General features: G+C 49.5%; 1 protein-coding gene across 6 annotated transcripts in view; it reads right to left on the reverse strand.

Annotated features, from left to right (window-relative positions):
* Positions 1 to 18,358, reverse strand: part of PHKA1 (phosphorylase kinase regulatory subunit alpha 1) — an 86,698-nt gene that overhangs the window by 55,404 nt on the left and 12,936 nt on the right. For 5 of the 6 annotated variants that reach the window (XM_045030397.1, XM_045030398.1, XM_045030400.1 and 2 more), the window contains 8 exons: positions 17,021 to 17,189; positions 14,290 to 14,372; positions 12,355 to 12,435; positions 10,681 to 10,779; positions 9,632 to 9,778; positions 5,222 to 5,275; positions 3,404 to 3,526; positions 2,284 to 2,379 (listed from right to left, as the gene is read on the reverse strand). In XM_045030397.1, coding sequence (XP_044886332.1) covers positions 2,284 to 2,379; positions 3,404 to 3,526; positions 5,222 to 5,275; positions 9,632 to 9,778; positions 10,681 to 10,779; positions 12,355 to 12,435; positions 14,290 to 14,372; positions 17,021 to 17,189 — 852 coding nt within the window. The remainder of the gene's footprint in view (positions 1 to 2,283; positions 2,380 to 3,403; positions 3,527 to 5,221; positions 5,276 to 9,631; positions 9,779 to 10,680; positions 10,780 to 12,354; positions 12,436 to 14,289; positions 14,373 to 17,020; positions 17,190 to 18,358) is intronic. The other variant, XM_045030401.1, reaches the window with a different exon arrangement.

Genomic DNA, 18,358 nt, shown 5'->3' on the forward strand with positions numbered 1-18,358 from the left:
TGTAACAGTGAATGGGATTCTTCCGTCCTAAGTGCAGGACTCTGCACTTGTCCTTGTTGAACCACATCAGGTTTCTTTTGGCCCACGCCTCTAATTTGTCTAGGTCTCTCTGTATCCTATCCCTACCCTCCAGCGTATCTACCACTCCTCCCAGTTTAGTGTCATCTGCAAACTTGCTGAGAGTGCAGTCCACGCCATCCTCCAGAGATCATTAATGAAGATATTGAACAAAACTGGCCCCAGGACCGACCATCGGGGCACTCCGCTTAATACCGGCTGCCAATTAGACATGGAGCCGTTGATAACTACCCATTGAGCCCGACGATCTAGCCAGCTTTCTATCCATCTTATAGTCCAATCATCCAGCCCATATGTCTTTAACTTGCTGGAAAGAATACTGTGGGAGACCGTATCAAAAGCTTTGCTAAAGTCAAGGAATAACACATCCACTGCTTTCCCCTCATCCACAGACCCAATTATCTCCTCATAGAAGGCAATTAGGTTCGTCAGGCATGACTTGCCCTTGGTGAGTCCATGCTGACTGTTCCTGAATCACTTTCCTCTCCTCTAAGTGCTTCAGAATTCATTCCTTGAGGACCTGCTCCATGATTTTTTCCACGGACTGAGGAGAGGCTGACTGGCCCGTAGTTCCCTGGATCCTCCTCCTTCTCTTTTTTAAAGATGGGAATTACATTAGCCTTTTTCCAGTCATCTGGGACCTCCCCCATTCGCCATGAGTTTTCAAAGATAATGGCCAATGGCTCTGCAATCACATCCGCCAACTCCTTTAGCACCCTCGGATGCAGCGCATCCAGCCCATGGACTTGTGCTCATCCAGTTTTTCTAAATAGTCCCGAACCACTTCTTTCTCCACAGAGGGCTGGTCGCCTTCCCATTCTGTGCTGCCCAGTGCAGCAGTCTGAGAGCTGACCTTGTTCGTGAAGACCGAAGCAAAAAAAGCATTGAGTACATTAGCTTTTTCCACATCCTCTGTCACTAGGTTGCCCCCCTCATTCAGTAAGGGGCCCACACTTTCTTCTTGTTGCTAACACATACCTGAAGAAACCCTTCTTGTTACTCTTAACATCTCTTGCTGGCTGCAACTCCAAGTGTGATTTGGCCTTCCTGATTTCACTCCTGCATGCCTGAGCAATATTTTTATACTCCTCCCTAGTCATTTGTCCAATCTTCCACTTCTTGTAAGCTTCTTTTGTGTGTTTATGATCAGCAAGGATTTCACTGTTAAGCCAAGCTGGTCACCTGCCATATTTACTATTCTTTCTACACATCGGGATGTTTTTTTCCTGCAACCTCAATAAGGATTCTTTAAAATACAGCCAGCTCTCCTGGACTCCTTTCCTCCTCATGTTATTTTCCCAGGGGATCCCAGTTCTCTGAGGGAGTCAAAGTCTGCTTTTCTGAAGTCCAGGGTCTGTATTCTGCTGCTCTCCTTTCTTCCTTGTGTCAAGATCCTGAACTCGACCATCTCATGGTCACTGCCTCCCAGGTTCCCATCCACTTTTCCTTCCCCTACTAATTCTTCTCTGTTTGTGAGCAGCAGGTCTAGAAGAGCTCTGCCCCTAGTTGGTTCCTCCAGCACTTGCACCAGAAAATTGTCCCCTACACTTTCCAAAAACTTCCTGGATTGTCTGTGCACTGCTGTATTGCTCTCCCAGCAGATATCCGGGTGATTAAAGTCTTCCATGAGAACCAGGGCCTGTGATCTAGTAACTTCTGCTAATTGCCTGAAGAAAGCCTCCTCCACCTCATCCCCCTGGTTTAGTGGCCTATAGCAGACTCCCACCACAACATCACCCTTGTTGCTCACACTTCTAAACTTAATCCAGAGACTCTCAGGTTTTTCTGCAGTTTCATACCGGAGCTCTGAGCAGTCATACTGCTCTCTTACATACAATGCAACTCCCCCACCTTTTCTGCCCTGCCTGTCTTTCCTGAACAGTTAATATCCATCCACGACAGTACTCCAGTCATGTGAGTTATCCCACCAAGTCTCTGTTATTCCAATCACATCACGATTAATGACTCTGGTGGGTGACCTCTGAATGGGATTGAAGAGCTGCTGTGCTGGGACCGTGTTTTACTTTGGAGTTTAGGGAGAAGCTGCCTTTTACCATGAGGGATCTGCAGACTGTGGCTCTTCACACGAATAAAAGGGTTTGAATTTGCTGCTGAGACACAGACTGTGAAAGGGAAATGGAGGCAGGTGTGTCATGCCACAGCCTGCCGTTAGGGAAGTGCTCAAGATGGAGGCTGCCCTGCTACCTTATTGGGAGGGACGCTGTACAGCTCCGGCACCAGGCGAACTCCGTTCTTCCCCTTGATGAGCACGCCTTCAAGGGCCTCCCTGTACTCCTGGACCTGAGGGGGAAGCACCACAGGAAATCAGCTCCCAACACAACATCCCCAAGGGCAGAGCTCCCAGACACATCACCTCCATATTGGTGCATAACAAAATTCATGTGGTGGGGTGGGGCTGAGTGGTTCAGAGTGTGGGCTCACAGCTGAGGCAGATGGTTGGGGGGCAGGGGTGTGAGGGCTCCACTTGGGGATGCGGGCTCTGGGGTGGGACCAGGGATGAAGGTCTATGGGCTGAGGCAGAAGGTTCAGGTGCAGGCTCTGGGGTGGGGCCTGGGATGAGGGGCTCAATGCTGGGACAGAAGGTTGGGGGGAGGGGGTATGGACTCTGGGATGGGGCCAGGGGGATGAGGTGCAGGCTGCCCCAGGGCTACAGAGGGGAGAGAGAGAGAGAGAGAGAGAGAGAGAGGACTCCCCACAGTGCATCTCCCCCCCCCGCCAGGTATGGGTCCAGGGTGCCCCTCCCCTGGCTGCGGCAGGTCCCGGCCAGGTGGGTTCCCCAAGCGCTTGTGCAGCACTTAATAGGTTGCTACATGACCATGTGGCTTACAGGGAATTTAGCCCCAGACCTCCCCGCCCCCACGGGAGCAGCTGGGATTAGGAATGCGCATGTAAGTGTTAAATAGCAACATGCAAAACCGATGTGCTCACTCTATGCACACAGGGGAGCGCAGAGCCTGGCCCCGCTCCCCCAGCTGCCATGCCAGCAGTTCAGTGTGTTTATTCCCTTGTAAACCACTGGGCACAGGGGTTGTCTTTCTGCTCGGTTTGTATGGGGCCGAGCATAATGGGGGACCTGGCCCATGACTGGGCTCCTAGGCACTACAGTAATAACAAACACGAAGGCAGCCCAGCAGTTCTGAGACCCCAGGATAACAAAGCAGAGTGCACCTGGAGCGGAGGAGATAGAGAGACTGACAAGGGCACCCAGGGGACTGTGTTTAACAGGCAAGCAATTCGCTTATTTTTCCCCTTAAAGCCAGGCTCCCCTCCCCAACCCGAGTGCCCTCTCCATCCCACCCCTTACCTGTTCTACATTGCCGCTGAAGATCCCGTCGATAATGAAATAGGTCCAGAACAAAGGCCACTCGCACTCAATGTTCTCAAAGAGCTTCAGCTCAGCAGGCTCGTAATAGAGGCGATTTGGGTCCTATGCAAAGGCATGTTTCCTGAGTCAAGTCACGCAAAGCTACAGCTGGAGGCTTGTTCTGGCCCAGTGGCCCAACCCCCTCTCCTGACTGCTTCAGCAGCTGGGTGCTCACATGGTGACCATCTGGCCATGAACTGCTCCAGCCCTGGGAACTGTATCCAAAGGCAGGAGGTAGCTGCCCATCGTGCATGACTGCATAACCCAGGTTTATAGGGAAGCATGTGATTTTACACGCTGATCCCAACATATCATTTTGGATACAGGCTACAGCTTTCCTATCTCCCCAGAAACTGAGACCAGTCAATACCTAGGTCATAGCCATATAAATTGCTATTACATAGCTATTACTACAGTTTACATCATCATTATTAACCCAAGGACTAGAATGCTGCTAGCTGAAAGGATCCCCAGACTGCTATTTGCTGACAAAGCTATGGAACGCTTTCTTCTCAAGCTGGGAAGAATCCAGGTGACACAGACTACATTTTAAGATCAGTAGGGAACGTGCCTGCTAAAAAGTGTAGCGCTCACCGTGAAATATATGTGACAGCAGCAGAGTGGTGAAAGTCAGTGCAAGGAACACCAGTAGATTTGCTACCCAATAGCTTCTGTTTAAAATGTGTAAGTATTCCAAATACTGTTTATAATGTGTGTATTAAAATATGTACTTAGAAACCATAGGATTCCCTCTCCTGGCAGCTGACTGGTAGCTGTCATTAACACCAAAGCTCAAGGTTTTGCATACAATAGCTGTGAGCCTCACTCTGTATAATGTGTTCCCACAAGGCCCAGAAGAGACATGTCTGGCCTGGCTTTGGCAGAGTTAAGCTGAGATGCAGGAACAGGGAGTATAGTGGAGTTGTACATAGTTCACCCTCAGCATCTGTTATGTAATTGTTACAAATGTACACAGCTTCAAAGCAGAAGTCCAGTGGGGAGGAGGCAGGTCCTACAGAAACCCCAAGGATGGTGAGGAGCAGGGTTCCATCTTTCACAGGCATTCAGCTGTGTGATGGCAGGATGGGAGTGCTAGAGAGGAAGAGGAGAAAATGAGCTTCTCCCAAGCAACTTTCCCCCTCCTGGAAGGTCGTATTTCCCAGGGGCAAGGGTCTTCACAGATGCAGATCAGTATGGAGCTCAGTGCTGGTCGCTGTCCAAGTGCTGCTAATCTTGCCCAAACAGAGCAGAGCAGGAGGAGGATTGGGAGGGGACCAAAGGCCCTGACTATGCAGGACTCCTGCAAGAGATGGCAGGTCCCCTCTACCTCTCCTGGAGACATTAACCCAGGAAACATGCCCCATCCCCACAGCAGGCCCCAGCGCCAGGGTGGATAGATATTATCCCCTAGCAGCAATGAACAGCAAACACTCCTCTTCTCCTTCCATAGCCCTTAGTCGCCAGGGTTCCCTCTGTGACCCAACACTGCTGCTCCACTGGCCACTGCACGCTGGCTCTCTTGGCTGTGTTACTACGTGGAAGCTTTAGTGATTCCTGAATTAAAGGGCCCCTCCATTATCTCCTCCTGTGCCAGACAGCCTTAGACAGACTTCCTTTAACCTAAACTATCTCAGGGCTGATGTTTTAAGTGTAGTAAAAGGAACTCGAGACACCCACCCCCACCACCACCCCATCAATCAGGCAGCTGCCTGGTGCAAAGCAAAGGAAAATCCAGCCAGCAAACCCCATAATACACACCTCTCTAGGGGTCCTGTACCCATCTCGGAGAAACCGGCAGCAGCCATAACGCCCCTGGAAGAGAAAGGGAAATTCACTTTGGGACAAGGATCCATTCCTCACTGCTGGATACAATGCAGTTACAGTAACTATAACTTTAAGCAAGGAGTTATGATACAATCATAGAATCTCAGGGTTGGAAGGGACCTCAGGAGGTCATCTAGTCCAACCCTCTGCTCAAAGCAGGACCAAACCCAACTAAATCATCCCAGCCAGGGCTTTGTCAAGCCTGACCTTAAAAACCTCTAAGGAAGGAGATTCCACCACCTCCCTAGGTAACCCATTCCAGTGCTTCACTACCCTACTAGTGAAAAAGTTTTTCCTAATGTCCAACCTAAACCTCCCCCTCTGCAACTTGAGACCATTACTCCTTGTTCTGTCATCTTCTACCACTGAGAACAGTCTAGATCCATCCTCTTTGGAACCCCCTTTCAGGTAGTTGAAAGCAGCTATCAAATCCCCCCGCATTCTTCTCTTCTGCAGGCTAAACAATCTCAGTTCCCTCAGTCTCTCCTCATAAGTCATGTGCTCCAGCCCCCTAATCATTTTTGTTGCCCTCCGCTGGACTCTCTCCAATTTTTCCACATCCTTCTTGTAGTGTGGGGCCCAAAACTGGACACAGTACTCCAAATGAGGCCTCACCAGTGCTGAATAGAGGGGAATGATCATATCCCTCGATCTGCTGGAAATGCCCCTACTTATACAACCCAAAATGCCATTAGCCTTCTTGGCAACAAGGGCACACTGTTGACTCATTCAGCTTTTCGTCCACTGTAACCCCTAGGTCCCTTTCTGCAGAACTGCTGCCCAGCCATTCGGCCCCTAGTCTATAGCAGTGCATGAGATTCTTCCGTCCTAAATGCAGGACTCTGCACTTGTCCTTGTTGAACCTCATCAGATTTCTTTTGGCCCAATCCTCTAATTTGTCTAGGTCCCCTCTGTATCCTATCCCTACCCTCCAGCGTATCAACCACTCCTCCCAGTTTAGTGTCATCTGCAAACTTGCTAAGGGTGCAGTCCACACCATCCTCCAGATCGTTAATGAAGATATTGAACAAAACCGGCCCCAGCACCGACCCTTGGGGCACTCCACTTGATACCGGCTGCCAACTAGACATGGAACCATTGATCACTACCTGTTGAGCCAGACCATCTAGCCAGTTTTCTATCTACCTTACCGTCCATTCATCCAGCCCAGACTTCCTTAACTTGCTGGCAAGAATACAGTGGGAGACTGTATCAAAAGCTTTGCTAAAGTCCAGAAATAGCACATCCACTGCTTTCCCCTCATCCACAGAGCCGGTTATCTCATCATAGAAGGCAATTAGGTTAGTCAGGCATGACTTGCCCTTGGTGAATCCATGCTGACTGTTCCTGATCACTTTCCCCTCCTTTAAGTGGTTCAGAATTGATTCCTTGAGGACCTGTTCCATGATTTTTCCAGGGACTGAGGTGAGACTGACTGGCCTGTAGTTCCCTGGATCTTCCTTTTTCCCTTTTTTAAAGATGGGCACTACATTAGCTTTTTTCCAGTCATCCGGGACCTCCCCCAATCACCATGATTTTTCAAAGATAATGGCCAATGGCTCTGCAATCTCATCGGCCAACTCCTTTAGCACCCTCGGATGCAGCGCATCCGGCCCCATGGACTTGTGCTCATCCAGCTTTTCTAAATAGTCCCGAACTACTTCTTTCTCCACAGAGAGCTGGTCACCTCCTCCCCATACCGTGCTGCAGAGTGCAGCTGTCTGGGAGCTGACCTTGTCTGTGAAGACAGAGGCAAAAAAAGCATTGAGTACACTAGCTTTCTCCACATCCTCTGTCACTAGGTTCCCTCCCTCATTCAGCAAGGGGCCCACACTTTCCTTGACTTTCTTCTTGTTGCTAACATACCTGAAGAAACCCTTCTTGTTACTCCTAACATCTCCGGCTAGCTGCAACTCCAAGTGTGATTTGGCCTTCCTAATTTCACTCCTGCATGCCTGAGCAATACTTTTATACTCCTCCCTGGTTATTTGTCCAATCTTCCACTTCTTGTAAGCTGTTTTTTTGTGTTTAAGACAAACACAAGTTATGTTCCTGAAGAGTGCTACTTTAAGCGAAACAATGTTAAGCAAATCCAATTTCCCCCTAAGAATTAATGTAAATGGGGGAGGGGCAGGGGGTGTTAGGTTCCAGACCTAATTTTTTTTTTTTTGCCAGACAAAAGGCTGTATTTTTTATTTTTACACACACAATAACTTTTAAACAAACAATTTAATACTGTATACAGCAATGATGACTGTGAAGCTTGGTTGAGGTGGTGGAGTCAGAGGGTGGAATATTTCCCAGGGAATGCCTTACTGCTAAATGATGAACTAGTACTCCGCTGAGCCCTCAAGGGTTAACACATTAACAATGTAGCCTCACACTCTACAAGGCAGCAGGAATGGAGGGAGGGGAGACAGACAGACCGTGTGTGAGAGAGCACGCGCATTGCCCCTTTAAGTACGCTGACCCAACTCTAAGTACACTGCCCTTTTAAGTAGATCAGCAAGTTGAGACAGCAGCGGCTGCCAGCAAGCTCCTCCTGTCCTGAGCCCTGTCATGTCCATCATCCCCATGCCACCCCAGCTCTCTGAAGATGGGGTAAGCAGGGGGCAGGAGCAGGGGGATGGGGACACCCTGACATTATCACCCTTCTCCCCATCCCCCCACACAGCCATCAGGAGGCTCCCGAGAGCAGCACCAAGGCAGAGGGCAGGAGCAGCAGCCAGCAGTGGGGGGAGGCACAGCTGAACTGCCAGGCAATTGATAGCCTGCTGGGCGGCTGCCGCACAGGGAACTTAGGGGAGCAAGGGTCTGATAGGGGGCTGCCAGTCCACCCTGGTTCCAAGCCCCCACCAGTTATATCCAACAGGCTGCTCTTTCTGCAAGCAGTGGACAAAGCAGGTGGCTGCCAAACAATGTTATACGGGAGCATTGCACAGCTTTAAATGAGCATGTTCTCTAATTGATCAGCAACGTAACAGCAAAACAACGTTAACCAGGATGACTTTAAGTGAGCAGTTACTGTACAGCAGAGTTAGAGTGTCACTAAAGAACAGCCACCCAATATACAGCCCACCATGGCTTTCAGGCCCTCTTTCTCACCTATCCCATCCCCTTTCATTGTCCTCTCATTAGCTGTACACCAGCCAAGGTGGCTCACTTCGGTTTGTGTGTCAGTATGGGGTTGAGATTACATCCCTTACAGCACCTCCACTGGCTAGCTAGCCAGGCTACAGTAGCAGAGCTCAATGACCTGTAGGTCCTAGGAGAAGGGACAGGTCTCAGGGAGGTTGTGATAAATGAAAGGGGGATAGCTCCCCTTTATGGACACCCAACCAGGCAGTTAGCTATCAAGTCCCTCTTGGTGGCTGTTCTCTTCTTGCTTTACCTGTAAAGGGTTAACAAAGTCCCCCAGGTAAAGGAAAAGGAGTGGGCACCTGACCAAAAGAGCCAATGGGAGGCTAGAACTTTTTTCTCAATTTTAAAAACTTCCCTTTCTCTGTGTGTTGTGGTTCTCTGGGAGAGAGCAGAAACACAGAGCAGCAATGCTGTATGCAGCTTTAAGCCAGGTATGATCATAGATCATCAATTCATACCTCAAACCTACTTATCTGAAGCCTCAGATATGTAAGTAAATTAGGGAATGTCTAGAAAGACGCGATTAGGGTTATTTCTTATTGGCTTGTGGACTCCTCTGTGCTAACCCCAGATACTTTTGTTTTACTTGTAACCTTTAAGCTGAACCTCAAGAGAGCTATCTTGATGCTTAGTTTTTTTAATTGTTTCTTTTAAGATCTAGCAAAAAGCCTAAGTTCCAAATGTATTTCCTTTCTTTTTGGGTTTAAATAAAATTTACCTTTTTTAAGAACAGGATTGGATTTGTGTGTCCCTAAGAGGTTTGTGCATGTTGTTTAATTAGCAGGGGTCAACTGCTAATTTCTTTTGTTTTCTTTCTCAGCTCTTCCCCGGAGGGGAGGTGAAAGGGCTTGAGGGTATCCCTTAGGAAGGAATTCCCAAGTGCACTTTTCTGGGTTCCAAGGGGTTTGCATTTGGGTGGTGGCAATGTTTACCAAGCCAAGGTCAGAGAAAAGTTGTAAACTTTGGCGTTTAATACAAGTCTGGAGTGACAAGTATTAATTTTTAAAATTCTTGTGGGCCCCACCTTCTGCACTCAAAGTGGCGGGGGGGGGGGGGGGAATTGGTCTTGACAGAGGTGTTTGTGATTTCTCTGTTGGGGTAGAGCCCTAGCAGCTATTCCCTGTGACACTGAAGATTAGTAGGACCTGCAGTTCTGGACAGCTCTCCTTGAAAGGGTCAAGAGCAGCCTAGAGAAATGCTTACCTGAAGCTTTGTAATGATTTCTTGCTTCGTTATCTCCACCAGCTCACTGTCCTCCACGGCAAAGGCGGGGTACGAGATGACTGAGAGGAGGCTGGCATCAATTTCCTTGGAAGTCGAAGCCCTTGGCAGCATGGAATGGAGAATAGACTAGGAAGAAGGAGAAACACTGATACCAAACACTGGTCTCTGCACATTTAACAGTGCCGAGGCAATGGGGGTCAGTGCTTCCACGGGCCACAGCATGACCATGTTATGGCAGTGGGGTGCGCCCTGGGAATTGCAGGGCAGTTCTGGGCAGAGGGAAGAGCAAGGGTTATTCTAGAGATGGGCCTGGGCCAGGAGGCTCAGATCCAAACTTTAAGAGTTCAGGGTGCTTGGACTGGAACCATTTGTAATTTATAAAGGGCTGTGACCTGGGAGAGCCCAATGGTGCTGGAAGGAGTGCAGCAATGTGGAGAGGGTGGGGAGAAGCAACCAAAATGCGCCAGATTTGAGTGGTGTGGTGACCCCGTGAGCCAGGCTGCTATGCCAACCACTCATATTTGGCCTGGCAGCCCATCTGTCATGCTTGCAGGGAAGGGGATCTACCATTACGCCACCCACCTCTGGTCAAGAGCCAAGGGAAGGACTGCATCCCCCCTTGTTGCACCCCTGCCAACTTGATTTTTGCCACTCCCCTACCAGCACTCCTGGGGGAGCCACATGCCATGAGCTACTGCTTCCTACAGCATAAACATTCTGCCTCAGCAGAGCACCAAGTTGGAGGGATCCTACAGGATGGAGATGAATCACTGGAATGAGACACCTATTGGATCGTTTACTCCACCCCTGCCAGTGCAGGGCTGTGCCCTAAGACACATCTCCCTCCCATCAATCAAGTGCAGTTAGCTGAGACAAGAGCAACATGGTCTAGGATCAAACCTCTCTAAACTCGGAGGAGTAAAGAAGTCAGACAGCTCTTCCTCTCTGTAGGACAAGAGCAAGACTCCAGGCTGCTGGACTGGCAGGAGGAAGCACTAGTTGCTGGACCCTCAGAGCAGCACTCGTACCTGGCAATGCTGCACCTCATCCGTCAGGACATGGATCACTGACTGAGGGCCTCCTTTGGCACCAAAGAGATCGAGTTCATCCAGGGCTTCAAGGGCTGCCTGTGACCAGGGATGGGGGGAGGAAACCAGGCAGAGAATAGAGCACGTGAAGACAGTTGCTGATGCTGCAGCACCACATGGTAGCTCTAGTATGACAGCTACAGATCCTGAAACCTGAGCATTCCTCCCAGCCCAGGCACCAACCTCTACCAGTGTAAGGAACATAAAGACAAGATTTGAGAGGTGACCACAGGAGAGCCAGGGGCTGGATCTGGGCTTGGACTTTGGAACTCCATCCCTGTCCCTGTCTCCGCCCCCCCCCCCCCACCGCCCCATTAGCCCAGACCCTCTCTCTTAGGATCTCACCCAAGAGACTCCAGAAGCAGAGGGTATTTTGAAATAACAGTAGCCAGAAAGCTAGGGGCTCCACCACTTGACTTTAAAGGACAATTTTACAGCAGTTACACTAGCCTACAACATGTTCATCACTTGACTGCACTCAGAGTGCCCTTGAATAGGCAGCTTTACAAAACATGAGAACCCCATTTTGCAGGTAGGGAAACCGAGGCACAGAAAGACAACAGCTTGCTCAAGGTCACACACAAAAAAGTCTCACTGCAGGAGTAGAACCTGCTGGGCTGCCCTGCCCCCAGGCTTGGCAGTATGAGGCTACATAGCCATACGCTATCGCCACTATTGCAGAGGATCCTCCAGTCCCATGCCAGAGAGATCAAATCTTGGAAACCCTTTCCTCTTTAAAACATCTGGGGAAAGATTTAAGATGAATTAACCAAGATAATACAAGGAGAGGAAACTCTGGCCAAGCATGAAGAGGTTCTAGTGCAGACCCTTCAGCGAGACTGATGGGCTACGACAGAGACTTCTATATGCCAGCTTGAATAGACAGAGGTGCTTTCTGTCTATGGGTATGTCTACACTACCCACTAGATCAGCAGGCAGCAATCAATCCAGCGGGGGTTGATTTATCGTGTCTAGACTAGACGCGATAACTCGACCCCCGAGCGCTTTCCCCTCAACTCCTGTACTCCACCTGCATGAGAGGATTCGACAGGGGAGCAGCAGCAGTCGACTCACCACAGTGCAGACACCGTGGTGAATAGGTCTAAGTACATTGACTTCAGCTACGAAGTTGCATAACTTAGATCAATCTCTCCTCCCCCCACAGTGTAGAGCAGGTCTGATAAACTAACCTGCTGTTCAAAGGACCTCTCCTTGCTAATCTAGCGATCTTGGCCTGACAAATTTGCAAAGAACAATAAGCTAGGATAACATAGGGAAAGATCCATATCTCACCTTATACACTGCAAATAGAGATGAGCCTACACACATCCCAACTGGAGATGGGTTTAACTCTTTCTTGAGACTTGGGTACCCATGAATAGCTGCTATTTAGCAGCTGCCAAGCCTGGCTAACAACTTGGGTGCTGCTACTGGTGGGTGTTTTATGCCCCCCCTGTCTCACAAGCAATGAGTAGCTGCATCAAACAGGCTAGAGAGCATAGCTTCTCAATGTACCCTGGGAGGAGTTATATTTCATCCTCCTCCAAAATCCATCTTGGGTGACGAACTGCTGAAGGTCACCAGATGTCCTCCCAGCGCCTTTATCAGACTTACCTTAGCCATGCCGATTGAGCTCACGTTTAGCTCCGTGATTCCTTGGTTTGTCTTGTCTCCACGTTCCCATATCCCGAAGTCCTGCCATGAATCAACATCAGCACATCAGTGCAGCAGGTGAAACAGCAGTGACACAGCATAGTCAGCATCTAGATCATATCAGGGAGTCACTGCACAAGGGAATGCCCTGGCACCTCACATGGCAGAGTCACAGACCAGCTTGAGAGTAGAAAAAAAATCCACTTGGTCCACACTAAATAGGATGGAAGTAATAAATCTCTGTATACCACAGTCACGCAAGGCAGAGAGAAGAATTCTGCAGGGTCCCAGACACCTAAAAACACCTCTATAATAGTCCCTAGCTCTTACATAGTGATTTTCATCACTAGATCTCAAAGTGCTTCATCTTGAAAGATTTTACCCTCCTCCCCTCCCCCTGGGAGTCAGGGCATAGCTGTTACCTCATTATACAGATGGAACTAAGGCCCAAACAGTAAGTAGCTAAGGCTACACAGGGAGTCCGTGATGAAGCAGGGAATTGAACATGGGCCTCCCAAGTCCTAGGCTAGTGCCTAACCACTAGGCCAGTGCCTAACCACTAGGCCATCGTTCCTCTAACAGGGACAAGCAGCTGGTCTCAAGTCTTGTTTTCAGTATTTGGTCTTGTTCAAATGTGAATTTTGTCCATTAAAAACAAACAAACAAACAAAAAAAACACAATGGCTGGAGGTTGCTGTGCTGCCTGGTACAGCCACCCTTGGGAGGAATGACAATTAAAGCTGATTTCTATGGGAACTAGAAGACCGACGGATTTTATTATTTTTAAAGTGACTATATCCTAAATCTGAAACAAGCACTTACTGGGACTTTTCACCTATAGATCTCAGAGTGGTGGAACCCCATAACAACCCTATTTTACAGGTGGGGAAACTGAGGCACAGAAAAAAACAGCAACATGCCCAAAGTCATTCAGTAACATCCGCAGTAGAACCAGACACAGGACTCCTGACTCACACTCCAGTGCCCCTAGCCATTGGGCCATGGAAGACTTCCATTTCAATCATTTCACCCTCCAGCCAAAAATGGGTGAAAAACATTTCCAAATCCTCAACTGATGCTGGCAAAATGTATGAAGTTTAAAGAAAAATTAGACAATCACTTGAGTGCTAGTAAACCTCCCAAGGTAACAGGCAAAAATGCACATTCAAAAAAATAGCTGGAGGATAGGAATGTGCATTTGAAGGCTCAAGGGGGCAGACACTCAGGGTTGGGCTTACTTTCCATGCAGGATGCTTGAAAGGAAAATCTGACTGTATCCTAACAACCATTGTACTTTGAAGTAATATCAGGGGTTTCGTTGCTGCTAGCAAAAAATTTATTCTGAAACGTTTTCTACTTAAACCCTTCCCTTTAGTGGGTGTGATGAGAACTCTGCTGCTGTGTCACAGGAACTATCACACCAACAGCGATTCTCCTTTGGCCCACATGGATTATGCTTTAAGCAGGGTCAGAAGGAGGGAGTGGAGCACAGCATCCCTGCACAGAGTCACTGGCAGCTGAAAGGTTCCTCTGGTGCTAATGTCCCTGACATACAGAGACAGCAGCTCTTCCAGCCCCAATGCGCTGGCATGGAGAGGCTGAGCTCCCCAGTGCTGCTGTGACAACAAAAAGCTGCTCAATATGTTTCCTTTTGCTGTTTGACCAGCCCCAGCAGTAAGTTCCATGCATCGTAGCAGCACAGGCATGTCACACCAGGGCTAGGAAGAGACCAGTAAGCTTTTCACACTATGCCTATGGTCCTACACAAGTGCAAACCAACTCCCCCAACACACATGCCCCAGAGGCCAAACTACTTCGCCAGCCAGCAACAGATGCAGGAAAACCAGCAACAATTTGTTTAGTAAGCCAAGGCCTGTTTGTGGAAGGGCTACTCACTGCAGTTTTATACGCTGCTTCGATGTAAAACACAATGTTCTGTATGAAATTGACTTCATCCAGACTGTAGATAATGTGAAGCCCTGAAACAGAGAAAAATCCACGAACACATTGGCTAGCAGTCAGCCAATCAGTTGCTAGAGGTCCATTACTCTTACCCATTTATCTTATTAAAATACATACACACGCAAGCCACCAGATCACACACTTAGATAAGAATTCAAGCAGCATGTCTCTTATCTCTTCCCCACCCCTAGCCTTTGTAGTGTTCTTCACAGCCCCCCATCCCCCTTGCTGTGTGTCATCCCTGTAAAGACCTCAATCCTGTAATTAACTCCACACAATAAAAGCATGAGGAATCCCAGGTACTTCAATGTGGGTCCACCCAAGTGGAGTAGCTTGCAGACTCAAGGCCATGGACTGGAAGCAATTTTGGAGCAGTGGCTCTTTTCCCTGTGTTTGTATGTTTCACAGATGCCAGTCATGGGTTGCACTTGTAGGACAGCAGATTAGAGGCTGCAGGAACTTCACACATATACAGGGAGCCAGTGTGCAGCAAAGTGCCGTTATCTTATCTGTCAGTGTTCAGAGTGCACCACAAAGATACACGGAAGCCACAAGCCAGGTACTGAGCCTGCCTGGAGCCTGTGGGCGCTACAAATAACATCCACTGGAGAGTTAAGCAGGGGGTTGTTTTCTCTAACATTCCCCAGCATCCTGTACCTAACAGAGAAGGTGACAGAGCTGAGATGCCACTTCAGTCCCAAATGAGGGTTACGCGTACACGGAGTCTAGGAGTTCCACCAGTTTAACCGAATGTGGGATGCTAAACTAGTGTGACTGCCCACATGTATGCTCTCATGGCAGCTTAAACATAGTGTATTATTTAGCATCATCCTTTTAGTTTAACCCATGCAGCTTCTGAGTTTAGACCAACCTTAGACAAGAATGGGGAGTCTGAGCCATTTAAAAACAAAGCGAGTTTCACCCTACTGAAGGCACCAACTTGAGACCTCTGGAGACCAGACACCTCCATCCAGCCAGCCATCCCCAGAACAGGTGCAGATCAGGCTGAAACAACAGAAGCTGCCTCCACACACTTGCCCCTGCCAACACGCTTCAGCCCAGACCCAGGCAACCTTGGCTCCGTGGCACACTCAGTCCTAGGTCCATCTTCTGAGGCTGCCAATTGTGCTGGTGTCGTTTGGGCACCTGTCTCCTAAGAACTGATCTGAGGCCAAATCATCCACCACCAAATAGCCCACAGAGCAGCAACTGAGCTCAATCTGAACCAGACTCCTGCTGTCCCCAGCACCCACCCAATCCGAACTGCCATATTATGGGAACTGCCAGCCAAGTCTAGCTCTGGGATAAGCAGGCACAGCTGTGCCGGCTTCAGCCCTGTTGCATCCACTTACTCTAGGGCTGAATTTGAATCTGTGTTGCCCGCAGCTGCCAGTCACATGCCGTACTTGTAGGACAGCAGATTAGAGGCAGTAGGGACTTCATACAGATACAGGGAACCAGTGCACAGCTAAGTGTGGTTATCTGATCTGTCAGCATTCAGAGAGCACTGGGGGATACACGGTAGTTGCAGGCTGGGCACTTGTCAGCTCAAGAGTCTACATTCCCTGTTAACACTGTCAGTTCCTCCTGATTTCCCTTTGTCTGCATGCATTGCCTTTGGAGGTCCTGCACCAGCCAGTGTATCCCGGCCATCTCTGAACAGTGGCTCTGCATGCTGAGCTCACTCTGCCGTGAAGCCTATGAAGGAGGCCACTATGTGTTGGGAGTGTGCCCTAAAGTAAGTGATGCTCCACCTTCCTTACAAAGCCACCTCCAGCTGGCTAGCCGAGCAATCAAGCAAGTTTCACTGTTGCTCAAGAGTCATGCGCTCTCTAAAGTGCGGGGCTAGTAAGGCCAGGGTAGAGAACTTTAGGGCTCCAAGACATCCTCTGGGGACCCAGCCCTGTACGCACTAGAAACATGCTGCAAGGAGCAGAGGGTGAATTACCTCAGTGCAGGAACAGCATATGACTGCCGGAAGCTGTCTCCTCCCCGCCAGCTGTGCCCTCTGTGCTGTTCCCTCTCTCCCCTCCACCCCCCCGCCCAAGAGGCACAGCTCAGTCTCAGCCATGATTCTGGGTTTCTCTGTACAGGCAATAAGACAGCTGGTGGTGCTGGATAATACTCAGGCCTTCTTCAGTGCCTTCCAGCTAAGCACCTCAAAGATCTTTACACTCAGTCATCCACGAAGCCTCCCAAACCCTCTGAGGTAGGTCAGCATTATCACCTCCATTTTATAGATGAGGAAACTGAGGCACAGATGTGAGACCCAAGTTGCCCAGGGCTGCACAATAAATCTTAGCAAAGCCAGGAGATCTGGGATCTGTCCCTGTTTCCTAGGCTTTACTTTAAGCACTAGATCACATTGAGGGTAACATGATGATAAACCCGGGAGCAGAGGAATTTTGTCAGGCTCAGGAGTAGTAGTTCACAGTTACGGACAGGGCACAGGACTGGAATTCAGTAGATCTGTGTCCTCTTCCCAGCTCTGACACCAACCCCCTTGCAGCCTTGGATAAATCAATTCCCACCCCTCGTGCCCCAGTTTCCCCACCTGTACCCCAGGGATAATAATACTTCCCTGGTTCTCAGGGAGCAGAGAGGCTTAATTCCTTAACACCCCACAGCAATTAGCACTAGAGAGATGCCTAGATGCAAGTATTACCAGAGGCTGTCATTTGTGCCAACATGAGCAGGTAAATTGATGTGGCGTCTAACTGCAAGTGACCCCACTGGTCATCTCCAACCACAGTGGCACAAGTGTGGGTGTTGTACTTGGCATGGAAACAGTCCTTGGGGCTCTGGCTGTGCTTGAATGCCTCCACCTTATCCACCTGCAGCATTCCATTAGAAAAAGAATAGACAGTTAGCTTCCCCAGTGCCATGCTCACAGCTGGGGCTGCGTGGCGGGCCAGGGGCACAGGAGGGATCTAGCAGGATGTCCTAGCCCAGCCCTCCATGTAGCCCTGTAGGCAGGTTATGAGTCGCTGCAGAGTAAACAGCTTCAAGTTACCGGTTTCTTGGAACTGCTGCCTGCTAAGAACTGCACTCAGTGGCCAGAGTGAGGTTCCTGGATAGCTCCAGGGCCTACATGCAAGGGACAGGTGTGCATGTTTCATGCATGCCAGGACTAACACAAAGAGGGGCCACTGCTATCAGTTCAGTGGAGTCAAGTTCATCATATGAAACATGTGAGTTATATGGCAGCCCAGTACCCACAGGGAGTGTGCGGGCAGGGGGGAAGAGGGAAGATATCCAGCCATTCTAACAGCACCAGCAGCCCCTGAGGGCAGGCGTGCGCTGGCTCTGAAGGGAGCTGCGTCCCGCCTTCCTTGACAAGGAGGATGGTTAACATGAAATAGGTTCTTTGGAGTCAATGGGGGAGGAGCAGCTCTTCAGGAACCCAAGACCTTGAATATCCACCCAGTCCCCAGAGCCTGGAGGAGGATTCTTTCACCCCCTGCCTAGGTCACAGCAAGCCCCCAGCACCCATTTTTGAGGATGGACAGCATTCTAGGTTTGCATGTCCACAACCCAAGCAGCACAGGCACTCCAGGTCATGTATGCTCACTTCAGCCACTGGTTGGATGGCAGCGAGGAAAGCAGGCAGACATTTTGTGGTTCACACAGGCTGTAACCGTTTGCTGCGCGACTGTCATACCAGGACACAAACAGTCTATTCCACTTCTTATGCCACCCCATACATCATGGTAACTGATCCAGCAGATAACACAGGAGAGTGCACTGGGAGACACTGCAGCATTTTGTACTTGAACTCCAGAGGGCAACAAAAAAAATACCACTCTGGCCACGCATATTCTGAGAACGAAGGGGCCCTTAGCTCTGGCATAGCTGGTACAAGCCCAGAGGAGAGGAGGAGTCATATTAGAGCAAGATATTATTATTAGCCTGGTGTCTGGCTGGGGCTTGGCACAGCTGGCTTTAGTATTGAATGGAGAAGATCTACATGGAGGGATTAGACTGTGGGTAGCAGCCTTTCCGT

Source organism: Mauremys mutica, chromosome 9 (assembly GCF_020497125.1).
Source record: "Mauremys mutica isolate MM-2020 ecotype Southern chromosome 9, ASM2049712v1, whole genome shotgun sequence".
In the NCBI taxonomy this organism is placed as follows: domain Eukaryota; kingdom Metazoa; phylum Chordata; order Testudines; family Geoemydidae; genus Mauremys; species Mauremys mutica.